The 23,518-nt window shown below is 42.4% G+C and overlaps 2 protein-coding genes across 3 annotated transcripts in view; one reads left to right on the top strand and one right to left on the bottom strand.

Moving 5' to 3' along the window:
* Positions 1-3,535, top strand: part of c4h16orf89 (chromosome 4 C16orf89 homolog) — an 8,394-nt gene extending 4,859 nt beyond the window's left edge. The window contains exons 7-8 of the mRNA XM_006801921.3: positions 893-982; positions 2,123-3,535. Coding sequence (XP_006801984.1) covers positions 893-982; positions 2,123-2,226 — 194 coding nt within the window. The 3' untranslated portion in view covers positions 2,227-3,535. The remainder of the gene's footprint in view (positions 1-892; positions 983-2,122) is intronic.
* ift70 (intraflagellar transport 70) lies at positions 3,319-23,518 on the bottom strand. Of its 2 annotated transcripts, XM_087840105.1 has the most exons (20): positions 23,342-23,518; positions 22,911-22,976; positions 21,948-22,157; positions 19,368-19,424; positions 19,105-19,240; positions 18,325-18,429; positions 18,100-18,228; positions 14,619-14,668; positions 12,832-12,984; positions 10,160-10,225; positions 9,979-10,032; positions 8,556-8,621; positions 8,253-8,329; positions 7,934-8,141; positions 7,784-7,831; positions 6,996-7,067; positions 6,255-6,358; positions 5,950-6,028; positions 4,462-4,591; positions 3,319-3,857 (listed from the first exon to the last, which is right to left on the bottom strand). In XM_087840105.1, exons 1-20 carry the CDS (start codon positions 23,387-23,389, stop codon positions 3,721-3,723), a joined length of 1,995 nt encoding a protein of 664 aa, XP_087696231.1. In that variant the 5' UTR covers positions 23,390-23,518; the 3' UTR covers positions 3,319-3,720. The 2 variants fall into 2 exon arrangements, with proteins under 2 accessions (XP_087696231.1, XP_087696232.1); XM_087840106.1 differs by lacking the exon at positions 7,784-7,831.

Raw genomic sequence — 23,518 nt, 5'->3', positions numbered from 1 at the left:
TTGTTATAATTGACCTACAGTTTCTAAACTTTTCATGATTTATTTCTTGATTTCTTTGGACAGACCAGCAAACAAAGACTGCAAACAGAATTTTCTGCTCACTTATTGTGAAAACGTTTAATAAGAATAAATGTTTGAAGTAGTCGTCAAGGATCTGGGATTTTATGCTGATGAATAATAATGCTGCCCAAGGGGTGTCCAAGTGTGGATAATAAAAACTGAAGAATACTTCCTTGAGGAACACCATATTTAACATCAGCTGCCCTGAACCATTAAATCACTTTGAGTAGAAAACAATGATAATGAGAATAGTGATTAAGAGTCCTTCCATCTCAAATCACTGCCAAAGTTCTATATCTGCACATACACGCTAATAAAAGTAGTTTACAACACGAAATTCTTCAGTTGTAGCATTTTAAACTTTGGGAATTCTTCATGTTGGCCAAAGGCAGGATGTATAATGGAAACAGGTTAGGAGCCTGAAACGTCCTTGAAGAACATAATTTCAACAACAAATGTCGTCGACACTAAATCACCCGAGTTACAAATTTAACTAGAGGGATGGAAAATCTTTGGGCTTTTCAGAAAATTAGAGGTTTTTGGGAGCTTTTTGTCACAATTATTATTGCATTCCTGAAATGTTCGTGTTTTGGATCCTGTAGTAAGATATTTAATAAATAGATTTAAATATCTATTTGAATACAATAAATAATAAAATCAGCCAAGGAACAGACTTTTATATGCACTGTACAGATGTATTAACCCAGCGGTCCCCAACCCCCGGGCCTTCGGACCGGTACTGGTCCGTGAGTCGTTATCTATCCAATTATCTGTATTTATCTGTATTAAATGACTCATTTCTGGGCCGTTCACTCTCTGTTGTTCTCCTCAGAGAGCATCATCTCACAGATCATTGGAGACGAGCTGCTGGAACAGCTGCAGCCTCACAGGAGAGTGAAGAGGAGGGAGAAGATACTTCCAGGTCCGTTGACATTTTTCTCATCTGTCACGGTCTGCAGCTGCAGAATGTGTGAAGTGATGATGAGGCGGTCCCAAATGCAGACTTAACAAAAAACAAGCTGCTTTATTCATAGGCTGCACAAAAACAGAAGCAAATGGCGAATGGAGATAGAACTAAACTAGTTAGAACACGAATCACAAAAATGAAACTAAGAACTTGGACGTGGACAACTGGACAAGGGACAAGAGGAACCTGACACAACATATACACACACACACACACACACATGAGGGTGATTAGGAAAAGCAGAAACACACGGGGAACACAGCTGGGACGAATTAGGCGTGACGAGACAGGGAGGAAGCAAACACACTGAACACAGGATGGCAGACTGTCAAAATAAAACAGGAAACACACTAAGACACAGACTAAAACACGCAGCATGATACAGAGGCCGGGAGGAAGGAAAGCACATGGGACCAAGACAGACTGGAGAGACAATGGGATGAGACACAAACAGTTACAGAGGCGAGACATGGAGGGAGAGAGAGACAAGACAGGCTGGGGAGAACTCACATGGACAGACATGAGTGACTGTGGAAACACAAGGAGGGGAACGTGTGGACACAGAAGGGAGACGCAAAACAACGACCCGACTAAGACATACACAGAGGGTGATGGAGCGATAGACACCGAAACACAAACACAGACGACAAGACAAAGTCTCACAGGAGACACGACGACAAAGGCACAAAAGGGACCGAACAGACCAGAAATGACCAATAACTCAGTGACATGGGAAGGACTAAACTCAATACTGAATGATAGAAAACTCCATCACAACATCTGAGGAATCACAAAAACACAATAAACTCAGAGCTGGATCAAATGACCCAGAACCACGACAAGATCGTAACAATCACATCAGCTGATCTTCAGCCACTGTGGCTAAAGAAGCTCGTTACGTTTGTAGGTTTGGAGGAAATCTGAACAACGTTGGTGTTGTGAAGCCAGCGGAGGTCACATTAAAAATGCAGTTGGATGCAGAGCTACTGGAGCTCATATGCTGATAATTATGTGTGAAGCTTAAGTACTTCATCTGATTTAGTTTGGGGGTTTTTTGTTATTGTCTAATAAACTCTGTTATCTTTCATCTGCCAGACGGCTGTTCCAGTCACATGACGGCGGTGGCGGTCGGTGCTCTGGGAGGATACCTGAACTACTACCTGACAGAGCAGGACATCACAAAGAGGCCGCTCTCCTGAGGGGCGTTCCCACGAGAAAAAAACCACTGTAGATCATCAGGTAGAGACTTTTATCATCGGTGAAACGAGGCAGACTCTCCACACCAGAACGTAGTGTTAACATGACGAAAACGCCTAATGCAGAGCTGGGATGTGGAGGCTAAAGCTTTATTTTCAGTCATGTTTTGTTACTATAACAATAAAGCTGATTTTTTTTACCATTATTATCAAACCTAAACAAGATGTTTGAAAGTAGTGATGCTCCAACCGTAAGAAAGGATAAGTAGGACCATGGTAAAATGTAAATGGGCGTTTTGGAGGATGAGACTTGGATTAATTCGACTCTTCGAGGTCATCACGAGATTTTTTCTGGCTCCAGGGGTTAAAGTGGGCCACGGAGATGCTGAAGCCACCTCCAGTTAATGAGTGATTACATTTGATCGGCAGCTTTTAATATTAAGAGTTCATTTTTATTGCAGCTCGGCTTTGTTTCCAGCTGCTCCCACCTCAACCAATCAGAAGGTGACACACGGCTGCATGCACACTGAGCCTTCAATCCTTCCATTCGTGTCAGAGTTCATGCTCACAATAAGACTGGAATCTTAATACTTTAGCGTTTAGCCATCACTACAGGAGTCCACAGAAAGTGCTGCTCTGAGTGAATTTAATTCAATTCATTTTCATATATATAAATTTATAGGGCTCAACAAGAGTCACCTCGAGGTGCTTTATATTGTACGGTAAAGACCCAGGAAATATACCCACCCCCCACCAGCCCAATCCCACTCTAACCCCTGTGCATCGGCGACATTGTGTCCACAAAACAGTGTTTTTTCTTTGATGTAGCCTCTTTAGGAGAAATTTGTAGTTGCAATGAGTGAACAAGAGATCAGCTGGAGCTGGAGGGGGGTGGGGTTACCTTTGTGTGAACACCACAGTGAGAAAAGGACACAGCGTGATGTGGTCAGAGACTCGACGATTCTGCAGGATTTATTTTTAAAGTTTATATAAAGCTAAAGACGCTGATTGGAGCATCTCTATTTAAAACACATATTTACTTTGGAAAAAAACATCAGAATCCACCCAGGTTGTTTTCCTGGTGAAAACCTTGAGTTAAGTTCTAAAAATATCTTTATTTACTTTAAATCACATTGTTTCTCACACGTATTTAATCGACAAACAGTCGGGAGCAGCGGCTGCAGAGGATCTGCATGAACCGAATGCATGGAGATAAACGTACATTACTATCATCGTGTATGTTTTTGTTAGTGAAATAAACATAACCAATAAAACTAAAGTCTGTTCTACAAACCGTTGTGTTCATAGTGATGATAAATGCAGCCCGTTAACTGTGATTACATCAGATCTGCTCGCTGAGATCACGTCCTTCAGCCAGAAGAAGAAGCCGGACGAAAGCTGCGCAGAAACACGCCACTGTGTTCTGACCGTCTTTAAACAGAGTTTCTGTGGAACTTATTAAACTGTCATAACTCAGCCGGTAACACCTTTGTGATGTCACTTGTTCCAGCCAATCACCTCGTAGAACAGGGCCTTGAGAAGCCGAGCCTCGTAGGTGACGGTGTTTTTGCCGATGTGAATGCGGACCTCCTCCAGAGGCTGCTCGATGATGGCCGGCACCTCCTTCCCATAAACTGCAGGAAAGCAAAGAAAACAGTCGGAGTACAACATTCCTGTTTACCACAGTACAGCATCAACATGAATATTTAAAATGGAAACACTGCAAACAATTTTACACTCCAGCTAAACAACCTAAAGTCCCAGCGTGACTGTGATGGACTGATCACAATAATGTGCAGCAGTTAAATGTCTGTGACGCAGACCAGAAACAGGCAGTAACACCCTGAATGTTTGATCGTTTCCTGATTATTCACTCGAGAAAACGTCACAAAGAGTGTTTGGATGAGCTTCAGAGGCTCATATCAGCAGGTGCTTCACTGGTTTCTGACTTCTGGACTTATCATAACTAAGCATCAACATTAGCTGTTTAAGTTGCCACCATGTTGGTTTCTCCGAGCTGAAGGGGACTGGAGCTGTGGTCAGTGTCTCTTACAGCAGTTTCCAACTGTGTGAAGAGACTAAAGATGCGACACTATCACCAAAACGTTAACAATCACTAAAAACTGGGACCCGTACACGAACATTTTAATCTGAAGAAACAATAATGCCATTAATCGTGTCGTCACGCCGGTGCGTTCTCGAGATATTTCTGCAGGCGTGTTTGTGACGGCTGCTCACCCTCGCAGTGCTCCAGGAACTGAATGCACTCCTGCACCACGGTGTCCCTCAGCATGACCATGTGTTTGGACATGTTCTCCAGCAGGGACAGGAAACAGCGCTTGGCGTAGAACCATGTGTCCGTCCCCAGCTACACACAAACAGAACAGATTAACAACATATAACCAGACTGAACGCCTCAGCGCCTGCCAGCAGGGTTTGTTTTGTGAACATTGTACGCTGTCGTCGTGACAGTTTAACCACACAGGACGGTTTCCTGTATGAAATGATCTGAAGTAACCAGAGACGAGACGCTTGTGTGATGCGTGCATCTCGCCAGGTTTCACATTCCTGTCGTGCTCGCTGCTTTCACTGCAGATGTGACTGTTGGAGGGGATGACAGGCGAGATGCTCAGGATGATGGCGTGTGTTCTCAGCTGGATTTTAGTGGACTCAGCTGCAGCTGGACTCCGCTGATGTTGTGACCAAACGGGATCAAAAGGTTCCCAAAAAGAGCAGCTCGGCCCTGGAGAAGGTGCTCCTGCAGGACTTTGTTGTTCAGATATTTTTTAATCCTTGGACACAAAGTCCGAACACTGCGAGTGGGATTACCTCCATTTAATATTAAATTAAGCTAAAGCATGATTAGATTTCATCAGACTGTACAACAAGCTGTAAGTGGAGTCAGATTGCACAGAAACTGCAGATTTATGAATAAAACTAAACCATGAAGGATGAAATGTTCAGACTGCTTTTGATAAAACTGTCCATGTATGGTTCTTAATCTAAAACTACATGCATGAGTCTCTAATCTATAACCATGAACATAGACATGGAAGTGTCCGGGTGTTACGCATATTAAAAAACTCCATGAAGCTTGTTTGTTCCTGTGCCTCCTGCTGCTCCTGCAGCTGGTGGGGCTGGTTTGGGCCACCGAGCATCCTCACTGTGGCTGTGTTTTCCCATCAAAGCCATTAAAGGCTTGCATTGTTATGCTGTGTGTCCTTCCAGTGTTAAATGACACAGAAGTACGTGGTCTGTACGAGCCCTTCAAATTAAAGAAACAAGATTTGAGTTTTCATCTTTTTCATCCATCTGTAAGAACGATGCCATTACACCACTTACACCAACACCGGGCTCTGATTGGAGGCTCACTCTCCCAACAGATGGCCAATCAGCTGCAGTCCAAGAAGCAGGACTGCGGAGGGAGACTCAAAGTGTTCCTGAGTGGAAGCACAGTCTTCTCTCACTAAAGCTGATCGCCCGGTTGAATCATCGTGATTACAAAAGCACTGGAATCAAAATCTTCTGAGTGTTGTTCTCAGTTTGAGGATCACCAGGGTGACCTGCTTGGTTTTCTTTGCTTAGCTGTAGGCACTGGGAGCCAGTCAAACATCAGGGGCATTAAACTGGGCAGTAGGAGACGACGTCGTGGTCAGCCTTGGTGACCCGAAGGTCTCTGTGATCTTTTGATACAATTCTGATACAATTGGTGGAAAAATGTCTGACCTTCTTGTTGTAAGGCTCCAGGCTCTTGATGACACGGGAGATGCCGAAGTCGTAGTTTCCTTTTGCACAGTACAGCGTCCTGAAAGACAAAACACAAGTGTGCAAGAAAGGTTTCACAGACATGATCTTACTGATGAAAGCAGGACTTTTTTCTTCTTCCTCTCTAACCTTCACATCAGAAATGATACAAAATAAAATCCTTTGACTGATTTCTGATTGCATAGTAACTCCCTTTACAGTAAATACCTGCTGACTGTCCCCATAAAGCTCTTCCTGTGTAATCAGGATCCGAGTGTGCGACTCACCCGATGACCAGGTTGACGATGCAGAGGTGAAAGACCTTTTTGTCGGGGTCGTCGTAGGAGATCTGCTCCTCTTCTTTCTCGATCTTCCTCATCAGCTCTTCAGCCTGTTAAACCGAGACGACACGCAGAAATCATCAGTCAGAGGAGAGATTCTGTCCTGTTATTGCAGAGGCTCGATTCTGGGCTTTGCTGCTCTTTCTCACACCTTTCCTTTCTACTCTCAGACACAACAAAGGCTCCCCCCAAAAAAGCCATCCATCCTGGACAGTGGAGCTCGAGTTTGGATGAAAGTATCACACAGGGACCTGATCAGACTGAAAGGCTGCAGCTAGCTGTCTGAACTTTCAGTGTGGAGATAAAGTAGTGCCCGCTGTGGCTTTACTGCGTAACGAAGAATCAACAGTGACAGCGGCCATCACACAGAGTACAATAACCACATGTGTGCATGAGTCTGAACAGATATCCTCTCTTTAGGACGACATCCCAGTGGACATTAATCTAATCTTCTATCAGGATATAAATGCTGCTTCATCGTTTTTCTCTACAAGGATATATATTAAGCTGGAATAGGGTAATTCATTTATTTTGTTGACTTCTTTTGTCTCATCTGGTGTGTCTCTGTTTTTAAAGCAGTGCTTTTCATGAGTTTCATTACGTTCATGTGTGTTATAAACGTGTAATTCTGGATAAAAACCATACAGAAACAGCTTTGGGCTGACAGTGACCGCGTCTGTACGTTACCTCTTCGTTTTGGCTCGTCATGATGTAGGACACGCACAGGTTGGCTAAGACCACCGCGCTCACGTTCAGGATCTACAGAAGCAAACGCCGACATGGATCAGAGGCTTGACCAATGATTTCACAGGAAATCTTTTCAGTCAGCAGCAGAACCTTTAAATGATCCCACTGACGTGAGGTTAGATCTGAACTGGAACATATAAGAAAACTGCAGCTATAGTCTGTTTACTCTGGTGCGAATCAGCTGGGTTGGTAAACTTTTTCTCAGGGTTTGGTTTCTTTTCTTGCGTCACTACAAACCACATGAGAGTGTTCAGTCTACTGATTGGCCAGATGTGTCTGAGGTGAGAGAAACAAAAGTAAATACAGGAAGAAGGTGCTTTGTTCTGCACTACTGCACAGAGCATGGAGAATATTTTAGCTAAAACCTACAACGTACGGCTGGCTTTGGCTCAGCTCGAGGATGGGTCACATTCACACCATAAAAAATCCTCTTTGTTCAACACTGGTGTAATTACTGCGCTCACACCTGCACAAACCAACCGCACTGAAACAAACCAGAGTTTGAACTGAACAGACTAAAACCCACAGGTGTGAAAACACCCTAAAAACTCTTTATTGTCCAGTGTTAGTGTGCTCTGTTAAACACTCCACACCTTCAGCCATGTGACCATCTGAAGTTGTACGACATCAGAAACAACACTGCAAACCATCACACTAAACAGCGGATTCATGCACAGATAGAAGCTGCAGAGGCAGAGAAACAGGTGTTTGGTCTGTTTTTTGTTTACCGATGGTTTGCACTTGCAGGGACACTCTTGTATGTTACACTGCTCCACCTGGACAAAAAGGCACACTGTCAGCTTTTACAGCTGACGTCACACTGTCATCATTTGGTGCCCACAGTTGAACAGGCGGGTAATAATCCGCCCCGAACTCACGTTGTCGTAGTGCTTCTTGACGATGGGCTCGTAGAAGCCGATAGCCTCCTTGTACTTGTTCTGCATGAAGAGCACGTGAGCCACGTTCAGCTTCCAGGTGTCGTTATCGTTGCAGTACTCCACCGACTTGCGAAAAATCTTCTCCACCATCTGGAAGTTCTCGCGGTTCCAGTAGATCTTAGCCTGAGCCATGAGGACGACGATGTACCTGTGACGAGATGCGGCCAATCAGAAGGTAATCCTCTGTTACTGAATTTGCTTTGTTTCCATTGAGGAAATGAAAACACGGCTCAGCGTGTTCATGTTTGCGTGTCCTCACTTTTCCTGCATCAGTTCGAAGTCCTGCACAGGTTTCTTCAGCAGCTCCTCATCTCGAGTCAGCCTGGTTTCCTGCACCTTGAAGAAGATGAGTGATTGACACAGACATTTTATTTGTATTCAAAGTTCAACTGCAAGCCCCTTTGCAACCAGTCTCCAAACCACGTTTTATAGTTCTGAGTTAACCCACAACGCCACTCCTGTAACAAAAGCATGTCTGATATATAACCCCACAAAATAAAACACAGGCAGTGTGAAAATGCTGTGTGCAGTAAGGCAGAAAGAGCAGCGTGAGGTAAACAACCTGCTTTGATAGCTTGCGCAGCTGTTCCGCCAGTTTTCCGTTCATCTCTTCAAACTTCCTGAAAGCCTGAAAAAAGAACGCAGGTAATGAAACATGACGGATACAAAAGACACAAAAACAAATCTGATGCTGAACCATCAAACTGGTCTTTTCCAGCCGACTGTCATCCACAGCATTAGTTGTGTTTCATTCACAGTGTTGACTGGTTAGCTCAGCAGGTTAACGTACCCTTTCCAGATTGAATTGAATTCAATTCAATTCAATTTTATTTATATAGCGCTAAATCACAACAAAAGTCGCCTCAAGGCGCTTCATAGATACAGAGAAAAACCCAACAATCATATGACCCCCTATGAGCAGCACTTTGGCGACAGTGGGAAGGAAAAACTCCCTTTTAACAGGAAGAAACCTCCAGCAGAACCAGGCTCAGGGAGGGGCGGCCATCTGCTGTGATTGGTTGGGGTGAGAGAAGGAAGACAGGATAAAGACATGCTGTGGAAGAGAGACAGAGATTAATAACAGATAACCTTGAGAAATTGTCTCTCTCGTGGTCATTTACGGTTCATGTTTCTAGCACTCGCACTAACGAGTATTATTTTGTAATTTCATCCTTCTATACACTCTCTGCCGATTGTCCAGGTCTGGATTGTGGCAGCAGCAGTCTAAGCATAGGTGTTAAGACCTCCCCCTCCCAGCCATCTCCTCCAGTTCTTCTAGGAGGCTGGTTAAGTGTTCCTAAGCAAGCCAAATTACAAAACCTCTCTAGAGTGCCCTGGTTCTGCTCTGGGGTCTCCTAGAGAGGGTCCAGGAGTCATCCTAGTCAGAGGCCTGAATCACCTTGACTGACTCCTTTCGATGTGGAGCAGCAGCTCAACTGAATGACTGAGATCCTCATCCAATCTATGGCTGAGTTGAGAAACCCCTCAGAGGAAGCTGATGTGTCTTCAGTGCTGCTTTCAGTCAAAACGCAGTCTCATGGTGAGGGAACGTAGACTGAGCCATAAAGAGTTCCTCTTTACCACAACGGACCGCTACAACGTCCTCATTGGTCCGTCTGTCAGTCTCGTCTCTGACCTCGTCTCACTCGTGAACACCCTCACATAACTGAAACTCCTTCCCCGTCCTGGAGTCTGCACTCTCTTTGTTTCCAGCTCAGGTGTAAAGGTACTAATTCTCATTTCAACCACTTCACTAAAATGATCTGTTTCATTTACAGTCTTTACAAAGAGACTCAAAAACATCTTGCACATGAATCCAAGTCCAAGCTGGAAGGCGACATTTCAATGAGAACAGTTTTAACAGAGCTTAAATATATTTTTCAGCCGTGAAACTTTCATATCATGTGGACATTTGGTTGATTTTCTACAGATCTTTAAAAATAGCTTCCTACTGTTAATAAGGGGTCAGGTGTTTTGTACCGTACCTCCTCTGGTGCCGTCTGGCAGGTCAACAAAGCATCAAGAAACTCGTACATGTACTGAAAAAGAAACAGATGATGATTGTTTTTGTTATTACTAGTCACATTTGTGCAGACGACACTACACCAGATGTGCTAATTAGAATAAAATCAACTGGCTGGTCTCTTGAGGATGCTCGTTACTCACCGGCGAGAGGAACTTGTAGGTGAGATGTGCGTTTTCTGCCAGGACATCAGCTGCCAGGTCAAAGTACTGTGAGAAGTCCAGCAGAGAAGTTAATGCCATCTTAATGAAAGACTTGTTTTCAGCTCTTTCCACTGGAACTCACACCACATGAGTCCAAATCCCTTTGCAAACAGTGTTACTCCCTGCGTGGATGCTCACTGGTGGAAACTGCTGACATGCCACAGAGAGGCGTCGCGGTGTTTACGGAGAACGGCGATAAATCTCTGAATAATGAGGTCAGCATGAGCCGAGGAGCTGTTCAGAGTTTATAGGGCTGCCAATTAAAACGAACTGAATGGAAAATTTTAATTTACTGAGGAAAAAGTAAAGAAAAAACATAGAAATTAATTGTAAAACTGTGTTTTTGGAGCAGTAGATCTGAATATTGATGCTTAAAGTCAGAAATTCTTTACCTGTCTTATTTAAACTGCCACGGTGGCAGAGGCTTTTGTGAAAGATGTTTTCTTCATTAATTTCTTGTGAGATTTATTTTTGTGTCTTTTATGGTTCAGCGTCTACTTTTCTTTATCTCTGTTTTTAGTAAGTAAGTAAGTAAGTAAGTAAACTTTATTTATATAGCACCTTTCACAGACATATGTCACAAAGTGCTTTACAAGGTAAAAACATAATACAGTCATAAATACCCTGGTGTAATTAAAAGCTTTTTGAAATAAAAATGTCTTTAGCTGCTGTTTGAAGGTCTCCACTGAGTCCAAACCCCGTAGAAACAGGGGAAGTGCATTCTGGGTGCAACAGCTTGGAAAGATCGGTCCCCTCGGGTTTTAAAACGAGTGTGGGGGACCACTAAAAGGTTTCGGTTTGCTGACCTCAGGTTACGAGTGGAGGTGTGTGTATGAATCAGATCAGCAATGTAGGGGGGATCCTGTCTCTGTAATGTTCTAAAAGTCAAAACTAGAATTTTAAAATGGAACCTGAATCTGATTGGTAGCCAGTGCAGCGACTTTAACACAGGGGTCATATGAGCACCCTTGTTCGAGCGGGTCAGTAGCCTCGCTGCAGAGTTTTGAACAACCTGTAGGCGGGCTAGCCCTTTCATGTTTAGACAAGTAAACAGGCTGTTACAGTAGTCGAGTCTTGTAGATAAAAGCATGTATTATCATCTCGAGTTCACTTGTTGACACGATGGATCTAAGTTTAGAAATGTTCCTCAGGTGAAAAAAGCAGGTTCTTACTGTCTGATTTAAATGTCCCTCCAAAGAAAAAGCTTCATCAAAAATGACACCCAAGTTTCTAAGGTTATGTTTCTGTGAGGAACCTAAGTCACCCAGTCGCCGTTTAATATCAGGTATTGCACTGCCTGGTGCAATAATCAAAGTTTCTGTTTTGTCTGGGTTTAGCTGTAAGCAGTTATTGTTCAACCATTGTTTAATGTTGGTTAAACAGTCAATCAGATTGGAGAGCTTATGAGCTTCAGCAGGCTTAAACGAATAATATAGCTGAATATCGTCAGCAAAAAGATGGTAAGATACTTCAGGAAACTGCTGTATTATCTGACTTAAAGGAAGAATGTATATTAAAAACAGAATAGGTCCCAGCACAGAACCCTGAGGAACTCCACACAACAACTCTGTAGATTCCGACATGATCTGGTTTGCAGACACACTAAAACTCCTTTCAGATATATAAGATGAAAACCAGTCTAAAACAGAGCCAGACATCCCAACCAGGTCTCTCAGTCTGTTTATCAGGATGGTATGGTTGACTGTATCAAAGGCTTTTACTTCTGTCTTATTTTGGTAATCTGCAGCAGCTACTTCCTGTCACCTCTGTAATTTTCTGCCACACCCTGATAAATTTCAGCTGTGTCTTCTTCTTCTCACCTGGTTTCCCTCCTCGTGCTCCTTTGTGTTTCTGAGATTCCTGCGTTGTTTGGCCACGTGGAAGTTTTTTAAAATGTTTTTTTTCTGAACCTTTGTAAGCTAAAACTGCTTGTTTCTGTTACCTAATTACCTGAACTAATCTGAGCTGTTACGAGCCTTTAAAGCTGGAGTGGGACAAATTATTTTCCACACTGTTTGCTGGATCACAGCAAGAGCCTGTCTGAAAGTCCAAATAGCGCTGAATACAGCACGTTTCATATTGATGTGTTTCTATAGCAGAATAAAAGTCTTCAGCAGGTTTGCTACAGCAACAGGAACAATTACCAGGATCCTATTGTTCTAATTTCCATGCACATATTTTTGCTTTTATTCAAATGTACTTTTTACTGAGCCTCTAAGCTCATCATCTCTCTGAAACAAGCTGGTTTTAGTGCCATTTAAGACAACCTGCTTCTGATTGACTGACCTCAGAAACACCAGGTTATAAGAGCAGCTGCATGTGATGATCACAGTAAGGAAATAAACTGTCACAGGCGTCATGCAGGGCCGAGAGTAGAAACAAAAACTGAGTGTCTGAAGCAGCCTGAGCTTCTGGCCCACAGGGAGTACTTGTACATACGCTACACTGACTTTATCAGAAACTTTGCTTATGTTTAATGTGAACATCCACCGCTGGAACATGCGATACATGACAGAAAACCAAGGAAAGCATCTTTGACCTGACGTTTAGCAGGTCAGTGGGAGTCTTTGCTGCTGTAGTTGGTCTCCTTCAGATAAAATACTGCTGCGTACCTCGTGTTTGCAGTAGAGCAGCAGCAGGTTTCCAAAGGTGACGGGGGGGAAGGAGGGCTGCTGCAGGAGGAAGGCCAGCTTCTCGAAGCCCTCCGACGGCTTCGTGTCCATGTTCAACAGGGCCTGGTTGTGGAGCGTCACTGGGTCCAGTTCCTGCAAAAATACACATAATATAGGAGATGAAGTACATAATACTGCACTGAGTGTACAAGAACAACTGCACTTTTTTGAATTGAAGCTGATTGCTTTTATAATGAACCAGATAAAACAAGTTGTAGAGACTTCAACAGAAATACAAACTTTCATCGTTTGTGAGTTTTCAGTTGCTCATTTTGTTCTTTTTTATCGTTAGTGTGTAAAAGAGGCACAGCTGGAGGGAGAAGGACTCTTTGAACGGCCTGTTTAAATTCTTGTTTCAGTTTCTAAAGATGAAGAAGCTTTTTCTCCTTCACTGTTTCTGTGTATGAGCAAAAACACCAGGTCTGGAAACGGTCACTTTGCTCCTCTGTGAATTTAATTAAAAGTGGCCGAGACTATAAAAATGTCACGAGCACCGTTACACCTGAGGTCATGAAAAACTGCTGTGGCTACAACAGAACAGTTTATGATGACGTCAAACATCATATTTAATTGACATCATTTAAAATGATGCTCAGAGTCGAGGATGGCTCATTCTGTTAGACGGTGTTTGTCTCGTCTCCTCTCTCCTCGTATCTCCTCCTCACCTCCTCTGCTCACATCTCACGTGGGAGCGACTAAGGAGGACGAGCACCCTGATGCTCCCTTTGTCATATTAGGAACAGAGACACCCTTTAAACTGGCACACTGAGACTGAGCTGCAGGTCACAGTCAGGAGGACAGAGGACACAAGGAGGCACAGGTTAGAGAAAAAAGCCCCCCCGCCCAATGAGTGGTTGTCTATAGCAGCGGTCCCCAACCCCCGGGCCTCGGATCGGTACCGGTCCGTGAGTCGTTTGGTACCGGGCCGCGAGAGTTGAGGCTCAGTTGTGAAATGTATAGTTTTCAGTGTTTTTATCGGTTTTCAGCGTTATTTTGTTTTCGTTTTTATCGTTAACTCGGTTTTCCTGGGTCTTTTCACATGTGTTATGAATAAATCTTCTTTTTTTCGGTACCGGTACTAGTTTTATTTTGTTGTATTTATCCGCGACACCTTAAAGGCCGGTCCGTGAAAATATTGTCGGGCATAAACCGGTCCGTGGCACAAAAAAGGTTGGAGACCGCTGCTCTATAGTGATAAACAGTAAAACGATGGTGTTTACGTTTTGTTCTACCGATTATTTAATTCACAAAAAACAAACACTTTAAATCATATAAATGACTAGAATAAATAAAATAGATACTTTGTATTTTTGTAAATTGAGGTAAAACTTCACTTCCTAGTATTTCTGACTCAGTGCACTTTGCATGGATTGCCACTAGGGGGCACTAGTTGTTCATAAGCATGACTCAGAGGCAGTGACAGGCTGGACCAAGGACAGTGTCCCATCTGTACATTAATTTTAATGAACTCATCTTAGGATAATAAAAATACCATCATTACCTCCATGTAAGCCTTCACACCTACGTCTCCATTCTAATCTTGAATTAATCTCTGTTATCTACAGGCTGTCAGGCTCAGCAGCCTTAATTCAGACAACTACTGAATAACAACACAGAATCATTCATTTCCTTCCTTCCTTTCGACTGAAGTCTTCACCCTAACAGTAATGGATTTGTGTTTATGGCGGCCTCCAAACGTGATTGTGCAAACAGTTTCAGGTCCTTACCTCATCTGATCTCGGGGGCATGTCTGTCAGAGCCTCCTGAGCTGTTTTCACTGCAGGAATCCACATGGAACACAACAGAGAAGAAAACAGGTCGTTTCGGTGCACATAGAGAAGTTTTTCCGAGAAATTTCTCTTTGAGAGATGAACTTTATGAACCTGGGAAACTTAAACAGAGCAGAGTCTTGAAAACCTCATAAGGAAAATCGATAATCATCATCTGCAGGCGCCCCGTGGAACCGTTTTCAGATGTACTGAGTCAATTCCTCAAACATGAGCAAAGCTGATTTTCATCCTCACTCTCTCTCCCTACCTACCTGTCATTTAACGCTCAATATCTAATCAAATCAAAACTGTAACACATGCCACAAAGCATTTACATTTTTTCTACAAAAAGTTTTTCTGGAAAACAAAGTTCACTTCTTATTGGACTAAAAGTATCCCACTGGTCCTCTGCAGCTCTCCAGACCACCGTCTACATCGGGGGCGTCACAAAAACTGAATTATCCACAAATTTCCATAAGTAACCCCCAGACATAAAACCCCCCAAACATGCATACATGGTGGCTGGAGACTGATCATAATTATTGACCCTGCAAACCTGAACAGACAGGTCTTTGACCACTCGCAGGCTGTTGGCTACTTCAAAGCAAGTTTGGTGATAAAGCGGCAATAAGACGGCGCCAGTGCTACCAGTCTGTGACTGAATGGGGGTCCGGGTGGCAATTAACTGTGATAAATCAGCAAATATCACAAACATGTATCATTAACACAGAAATTCACATTGACTGCTTACATTCAGAGTCCAGCCTGAACCTCATATATATGAAACTAACTTCCTCCACAAATAGTGACGTAGTTGCTGCATGCAAGTCAGGGGCAGTCTCCATCCATGCTTTCATATAACCAGGCTACAACCAGCTCGTCCCTTTCAGACAGGGGACTCAAAGAGACGAGTCACAGATAATTTACGCTCATCCGTGCAGACTGACTCATATCGATTGAAACATGTCGGCAGTCAGTCAGAAACTGCTGGCAAAGCTTCACAAATCTGTCTGACAGTCATTCTCAGCTTGACTGCAACTGTTGCCTCCCATCAGGTGACCTGAGACGTGCAGAGGTCGAGGGCGTTGGACTCTTTCATAATGTCAGGTCTGAATCCAGGCGAGCCCATGATTTCTATGCCATAAAGCGTTTGTTCATAAAACATGAAGCGTTCAGTCTGCTTTACTTTTAATCCTCTGAGATCTAAGTCATAACCAGGGATGCCTTTTGACCTCCAGAGGGCTTATTGTTAGGTTCTACCTACCCCTTTAAAAGGAGTTTCTCCTGTTTGGCACTCCCAGCTGGAAATCTTTGAACAAAAACCTGTAAGGCTGACAAGTAACGTCTAGTTTCTGAAACTAGGAGTGTTTAGACTAACCCTGTCCCTGTCTCACAGTGGTTTTAAGGTGACCTTATTTGGGGTTCATATCTTCCTAAAACACACTTAGCGCACACAGAGCAGAAGCCTGAGATCAAATCACCACCAATGGTGTTATTGAGGTTAATAAGAAATGTCCAATAGCCAAAACGTGCTCAGGATGTCCCCTAAAAACTTTTCTGAGCTCATGCCTGCAGGCTGGGTTCAGCACATCTTTCCATCCTTTTCATGCAGCAGGTGACGCGACTCTCCGTCCGTCTGACAGAGCCGGCCGTTTGATGTGGGCTTCCTTCCTGCATGTCGTCCTCTGATCACTGTTCTTTAAAGCTTTAGTCTGATAATGTGTCAGAGGGTGGAGAAAGAAAGGACGACAACCCTGCTTTTGAAGATTAAAGGAAGCTTTGCAAGTTCTCTTGCAGCCGATTTTCATCTCTTTCTATCGGTTTCTGTTCCTCTTATGAACAGGGAAAAGTTTACGGCTGTGACCTGGTTCAGCTTTAGCTTGCTTAAAGTACCTGATGCTTAACAGACAGACTGAAACTGCACTTTGAGCTTTGTTAATGTTATTACACATCCTCTGAATAGGAGAATATGGCGTGCAGTTGTCGTGTCCATGGCCATTTATTCATTGCTTTGCAGAGTATTTGTTGATGAATGTTGACATGTTGCATCTTTCACAAAATTTCTTAAGGTCTAAAACATTAAGGAGCCCTGGCCACCAGACTCACCTCAGTGGAAACTTCTGGATTTGTTTCTTGTCGTGGACGCTGTTTTCTCTGCACTGGTGAGGTTTTACACGTGTGAAACCACAACGAGCGTGAACAGTTTTACAGGCCTCTTCTTGATAATTGCGGCCTATGCAAAAATATTTTTAGGCTACAGGGTAAATATTTGTTGCTACACCACAAATGGCTGCTGGAAGCAGTGACTCTGAATATCGTCGAGGCATCCAGCTCCCGTAAAACACCGACGCTCTACAAACTCCAGCTTTAGGGAACGTTTTCATGTAAGAACGTTCTTTTTATCCAAATGTAAACTAAGTTACAGTAACGTGCAAAGGTTTTGAGCCACCCCTCATTTTTTAATATGTTGCAAACAAAATGGGAAGTAGATGCAACGATTTATTGAAAGACATGCAGACAAACACAGAAATCGAGTGTTTTGTACACCTCTGAAGAGCTTGGAAGTCTGAACTCTCTTAGGAAACCTTCTGTAGTTTCTTCTCTTGGTGTTCAGGAAGGCTTCTCCAGGGCTTTCGAAGGACATTCAAAGCTCGTCTTTGTTTCATTCTCTGCATCAATAATGTTGAGTTTCGGGCTCTGGGGAGGCCAATCCATGACTGATGGTTTCTGTCCATTTATGCTTTTACTGCATTGCCAATCAGACACTTATCTTTGCTGCATTTCTTGTTTCTTGTCCAAATAAAACTTTGAAAGACCTTCAGAAAGCTGGAGAACTATTGTTCAAGAGGACTTAAAAAAGACAAGTCTGGCTCATTTGAATCAAAATATAAAGTAATGAGGGATGGTTCAAGACTTTTATCATTTATTCATTATTTACTACAGTTATTATTAACTTTAACCACCTGCGGACTGATATCTATGTGACTGAGCAAAACGTTGTGATAGCTAGCTAACGTCGGCTTGTTGTTCTCTTCATTGTGACCTAAAACCAGCGATTAATCCACCAGGAAAGTATTTACTGAGGTTGGGGGAAGGTTTAAGGAGCTTTTACGGTGGCTTTTCTAATCAGACTCAGGACCCAGATCCATCCATTATAATGTAAACAGTGAGAAACAGCCGCTAACGTCAGGTTAGTCACAAACTAAAGACCAGCTCTCAGCACACCCATGTGTCTTCACAGAGGATTTAGATAGCTATGATTGGCCACAGCATGGATAGGTTTGTGATGTTCCTCAGCTCTTGTGTGGTTGGTGTCTGAATACTGACTGTGGTTCACTTTACAGCCACAGTTGTCATCAATACTGTTTTTTTACGCGGGCTCGTCTGCCACCTCACTACCTCTCTAAGTGACGTGTTGGAAACAGATGGAGGTTCTTACAGTTCTTCAGCTCGTAATTGATCGCAGCTTTGAGGTTAAAGGCTTCGATCAGGGCCGACTGATGCAGGACCAGCGTGTTTCCCACGCTGTGGATGTCGATGCCTTCGGTCGTCATCCCGACACTCAGCTCTGGAACGCAGAAAAAAAAACAACCCTCATACTGATCAAAAACATGATCTAAAAATAATAAATATCTAAAAGAGGAGAAATCACAGCTATTTTTACCTGGATGTTCCTTGATTCCACGTTCTATGATCTCTCCGATACACTTGAGGGCCTGATTGTGGTTCTTCAGGCTGTAATAAGTCAGGGCGATGTTGTAGGACAATGCTGAAAATAAGAGAAAAAAATGACACAAAAACCCAGAGGTGCACTTGTCGTGTACAATCATTTTATCTTAATCAATTTTATTTAAATTTAGGATGAATTCATCCCTCCCTGAGCCTGGTTCTGCTGGAGGTTTCTTCCTGTTAAAAGGGAGTTTTTCCTTCCCACTGTCGCCAAAGTGCTGCTCATAGGGGGTCATATGATTGTTGGGTTTTTCTCTGTATCTATGAAGCGCCTTGAGGCGACTTTTGTTGTGATTTGGCGCTATATAAATAAAATTGAATTGAATTGAACAGAAATAGAAACTCATCTCATCTGTATATGTTTTTGGTTAACCTGAAAAATAAACCCTTTCCACTGTAAAAAGTAGTGCGGAGTTGATTACAAAAACCCCACAGACAGCTGATATTCTCCCACAGACTGTGGATTCTCCCAGCGCCACCAACTATAAGAAATGAAGGACAAGATTATTTCTGCAGGAGGAGCTGTTTGGGTCAACATTGCTTTTTTATAGAGATGGAGCATGAAGATATGTTACTGGACCGTCCTTCCAGCGGTTAGACAGACGGGTGAATATTTTTGGGTTTCCAGAAACACTCCAGTGACAGTAAATAAATTGTATTTTGATTTCAGGTCAGTGCATAGAGAACAGCTTACTGAATGTTTTTAACTGATCACCTGGCACGTATCCCAGCACTTGCATGGCGGACATGAACTTCCTGCAGGCCTCCTCATACTTGCCGTCCTGGTAAAGCAAACAGCCCATATTGTAGACGTAGTCCGGGTCGTCCGGCGGCAGCTGCTCCAACAGCGACTACAAAAACACAGCAGAAAGTAACGCTAATGAAGGCGTGTCTGGCTGTGCATAATAAGGATTAATCTGATGCTATACTGAACAGAAATGGTATCGTGTTAACAGATGACGTGTTAAAGCTCCTCACCTTGGCAGCGGAATAATCTTCCTCACAATATTTAATGCAGGCCTGCAGCTTGACCATCTGTGCCAGAGAGAGACAATAAACCGAAGGTAAAACAGGGACACGGCAACAGCAGCCAAGTGCTAATTTTAATATGGGGCCAAAAAAAAAGAGCCAGTACAAAGTGTAATCTGTAATGCTGTCATCCATAACCATTTTTATGAGCTTCTTTTCCCACATTTGGACCTTTTCTCCAAAACCTCTGAACTTTTCTTCTTCACAAGGACAAAACAAGCTGAACCCTCTGAACCCCAGAAAGCCTCTAGATGATACTTTACTCTGGTCTAATTTTTACAACAGCGCATTAGCTCCACTGAAGGTATAATGTCACAAACCGGCCACGGGCAGGTATAAAGGAAGGGAGGATAGAGTGGGTCATCAGAATAAAAATAATTCACATAACAGGACGGCAAAAGGTTTAGTTGTAAATTTGTAAATTTACAAGAGAAATTTAACCCAGTTACAGTTAATGTATGAAAATTTGTCACCAGCTTTCATCAGAAATGTTTCCATTTTTTTCTTGTAGGTTTTAGTTTTTTATAAATAGGAGATCAGGAGATTTTTTCTTGCAAATTTACAAATTTAAACTTGAAATTTCTGTGTCTGTAAAATATATTTGGGAGTATTTGTGCGAATAAAAAAACAGATTCATCCCCAACAAACGGCTGAATTGTCGTAACATGACTACGGCTCGTAGCCGACTCGTCTTAGCTTCTCAGGACTGTTTAGCGAAAACAATGTATTTTTGCTTTAAAAGTGACATGCTGACTAAATTAATTTTCATAAAATGCCACATTAGTAGGCATAAATTATAGATTAGCCTTCATTCTCTGCTTTGGCAGAAGTTTGTCTTGGACAAGTCAGAGAGACGCGTCACATAAAACAGCGTTTATGATGCTGTTTTAAACTCATACACACAAACACACACTCGTAGCTCGACTTATTATCATTCAATGATTTATAATGATGCTAAAGAAAATTCGCACTGATTAACTTACAAGTTTTCACCCTGCACCTTTTCAACAGCGTATTAGAGCCACTGAAGGTACAATCAGGGCGTCGACTCTTGTGATTTATATCTTTGCTGATTTTCAGAACCTGCTTTATCACTGACGCTTCAAATATCTCCTGGAGGAAGATGGAGGGAGCATGCTAACTATCTCTTTAGACCAAATTTTGAATTTGATTTAATTAGATGTCAATTTTCCCTCAATTAGACCTTTGGAAAGCTAAAAATCTATGATGGAATAGCCAAGGAGGTCATGTTTTTGGTAGCATTTTCATGCGTCTGTAAACACGATAGCTTTTGAATAAATTCTAATAAAACTTTGTACGGGTGTAAAGTGGAGTCATGTTAACAATCCATTAAAATTTGGCTTACACCCACTGAGGTTGTCAAGGTCAACTTCATGATTTATTGGTCTAATATCTAATAATATCATCTGACCTCTGACCTTTTCTTCAAGGTTAAAAGTTTGATCCCAAAGTCAAAGTGCTTCCATGTTTCTCATTGCCATTGTTCATACTGACAACAGAAAGACATTTGTGGGGATTCTAAATATCACGTTACTTTGGACCTCTGACCTCATTTTCATGGTCAAACTTGTCAAATCTCTTTTATGTTCAGAATTATGCTTAAAATTCTACTTCCTTTGTTTGTATTGGTAACATTTAGGAAATGATTCTGGTGTACGGGGATTCTAAATATCACATTAGAGTTTGCATCCAAATATCATGTCACAGCTACTCTGACTCACTTTTACATTTCACATCTGCGTTTCTTTCAAATTGACCCCAAACACGATATATCTTTAAATAAAGTATTGTCAGGAGAAAGAGAATGAGCTGTTAGGAACACAGAGTTATATTACTGTAGTAATATTACACAATCTGTACCTATAATTCATTACCAAGTCCTTTTGTGTAATCAAAGTAAACGTCTTTCCTGATACCTGTATCTAGTTTTTACTGCACTACAAACTTCCTAAAGTCTTTAAGTTCTTAAAGTAGATTTAAAAGAACAAAGAATACAAAATGTATCTTCAGAGTAAATATTACCCAGAGAGTGAGCTGCCTTGACGCAGGTTTGTGCGCTCCGAGTGCTTCTTGTTGCATCTGTTTTTACACCTTCTGGCTCTGATGGATGGTGTTATTTTTGAAAAAATATGACACTTTTCCTGGTTTAGGGGTTCAGAGGGTTGACACCGATGCACAGGCCGCCTTGTTGTAACTTTGATAAAAAGTGTGGCCCTTGCTGCTGAATTACAAACATTTTTGTTTGCCTTTGTTCATTTATTGTGCATTTATGGGCCATATGCAGTCGCTAGAACACGTCTGGTGAACAAATGCTCCTCGTGATGGAGATCGTCTAACAGATGGTGTTAAAAAAATTCTGTACAAATAAAGTGGAATTGTTCATAAACGGACAAATTTGATGCAATGCTGAAACACCTGGACCACAACACTTCCAGCTCTTTGTTTATTTATTTAAATGACACACACATGCACACACAGCTGGGCTCAGTGTGTGTGTGTGTGTTGTACCTTGGTTTGGCTGCTGGGGTTGTCGAGTGCAAATGAAGCCTTGGTGGCCTCGGGATAAGCACCAGCTTTGTACAGGGACTGGGCGTAGTACACTTTGTACTCCTCCACCTCCGGGTGCAGCTGCGTGAGCTGCTCGTAGCACTCGGCGGCGTTGGTGAAGTCCTGGATGTGATAGTAGCAGAAACCAAGCAGAGACAGCGCCGCCCTGGACTGAGACACAGGTGAAAGGAAGAGAGAGTGACCAGCTGAGGCACATCTGTAGAGAAAAACACACAGCTCACCTGAGGATGTCTGAGCACAAAATGCAGACATCTTCAGCCCACCAGGGTTCCTGCTGCATTTTAAGATTTTCTTTCTGTATTTTAAAAACCGTTTCCTTTTTAAGATCTCAATAAATAAAAATTAAGAAAGAATAAAGCTGAAAACAATGTCTTGCAGCAGTGCAGTAATCCCTACAACTGAAAGTGTGCCAGATTTACTGAGGTGCAATATGCAAAAATGCACTTACAATGTGCTCATTTAAAAAGAAAGATGTAGCCAGTTTATTTCAGTCATAATCAAAGTAACGTACTGAGAGCAGAGCAAATTAGAAGTGAAAAAAATGAGTGACTCCGATGAGGGAGCGAATAATTTACTACCCAAAGTAATATAGTTTCATCACAGTAACAGTGAAGCAATTCAGATCAATGACAAGACACTATAATAAAATTAATCTTATGGATCCAATGAAGAAGTCTTGAAAATGAGCCCCATTAATTGCTGTATTCGGACAAACATGTATGTAATAGCTTTCCACACCAAAAAAATGGAACAAACAAACAAGAAAATCAAGTTGTAATGTTTCAGAGCTCTCTGTGTGCACTGTTGAGTAGAGACAGGAAGAGAGAGAGGATTACTGTTTCTTTAAGTCTTATATCGCGGGTTGCATAGCTCCTTTCCCCCCTTGAAGATTGGCAGACTTACCTTGGTGTGTTTTTGGAGCTGGCCGTTCAGGATGTGAATGGCATCCACATACTGACCATCTTTAATCTACAACGCAGACACATATTTATTGGGAAAAGCTTGAGTATGTAGACTGATTAACACTCGCTCTCTTTATCCAATCACTTGTAGTAAACTACAAGGACTGGAGCGATAAGAACTTCAAAGATTAACCACCGGTACAAACCTACAAACACTGCAGTTTACATTTTCTCTATGTTTGTTATAAGTTTAAACTTAAGCCGAATTTACGGAAAGTGCATCTCAATTCCAGAAAAATATAATTCGTCTTGGATAAGTACTTCATTAAGAATGAAACACTAAAATAAACGATTTGTGAATGGAGTTTGGTTCACGCTGTGTAGCTGCTAGCTCAACAAGCTAAGAACCCTAACTAATTGGCGTATTCTCACCAGTTTGTAGATCGTAGCCGTGTACTCTCCGTCTTTTATAGCAGTCATTGCTTCAAATCTGCACTCTCATCAAACAGACACTACTTGTGGCTTCGGGTTTTCCCATAATCTGGGTCGTAGCATTTAGCTAGCTTCTGCTTGGCGAAGCACGGAGAGCATAGGAGCTGTTACTTAGCA

Source organism: Neolamprologus brichardi, chromosome 4, assembly GCF_056152115.1.
Source record: "Neolamprologus brichardi isolate AB-2024 chromosome 4, ASM5615211v1, whole genome shotgun sequence".
In the NCBI taxonomy this organism is placed as follows: domain Eukaryota; kingdom Metazoa; phylum Chordata; class Actinopteri; order Cichliformes; family Cichlidae; genus Neolamprologus; species Neolamprologus brichardi.
Note: the sequence above shows the minus strand (reverse complement) of the source record. Positions and strands in the feature narration are given on the sequence as shown.

What these genes read in the sequence shown, in the direction of transcription:
- ift70 (XM_087840105.1), bottom strand. Translation starts at nt 23,389, where the DNA reads ATGACTGCTATAAAAGACGGAGAGTACACGGCTACGATCTACAAACTG. An exon ending in ACCCCAGCAGCCAAACCAAG is followed by an intron (nt 19,425 to 21,947) that starts GTACAACACACA and finishes TCTCTGGCACAG; the next exon opens with ATGGTCAAGCTGCAGGCCTG. An exon ending in TGGAATCAAGGAACATCCAG is followed by an intron (nt 18,229 to 18,324) that starts GTAAAAATAGCT and finishes TCTGCGTTCCAG; the next exon opens with AGCTGAGTGTCGGGATGACG.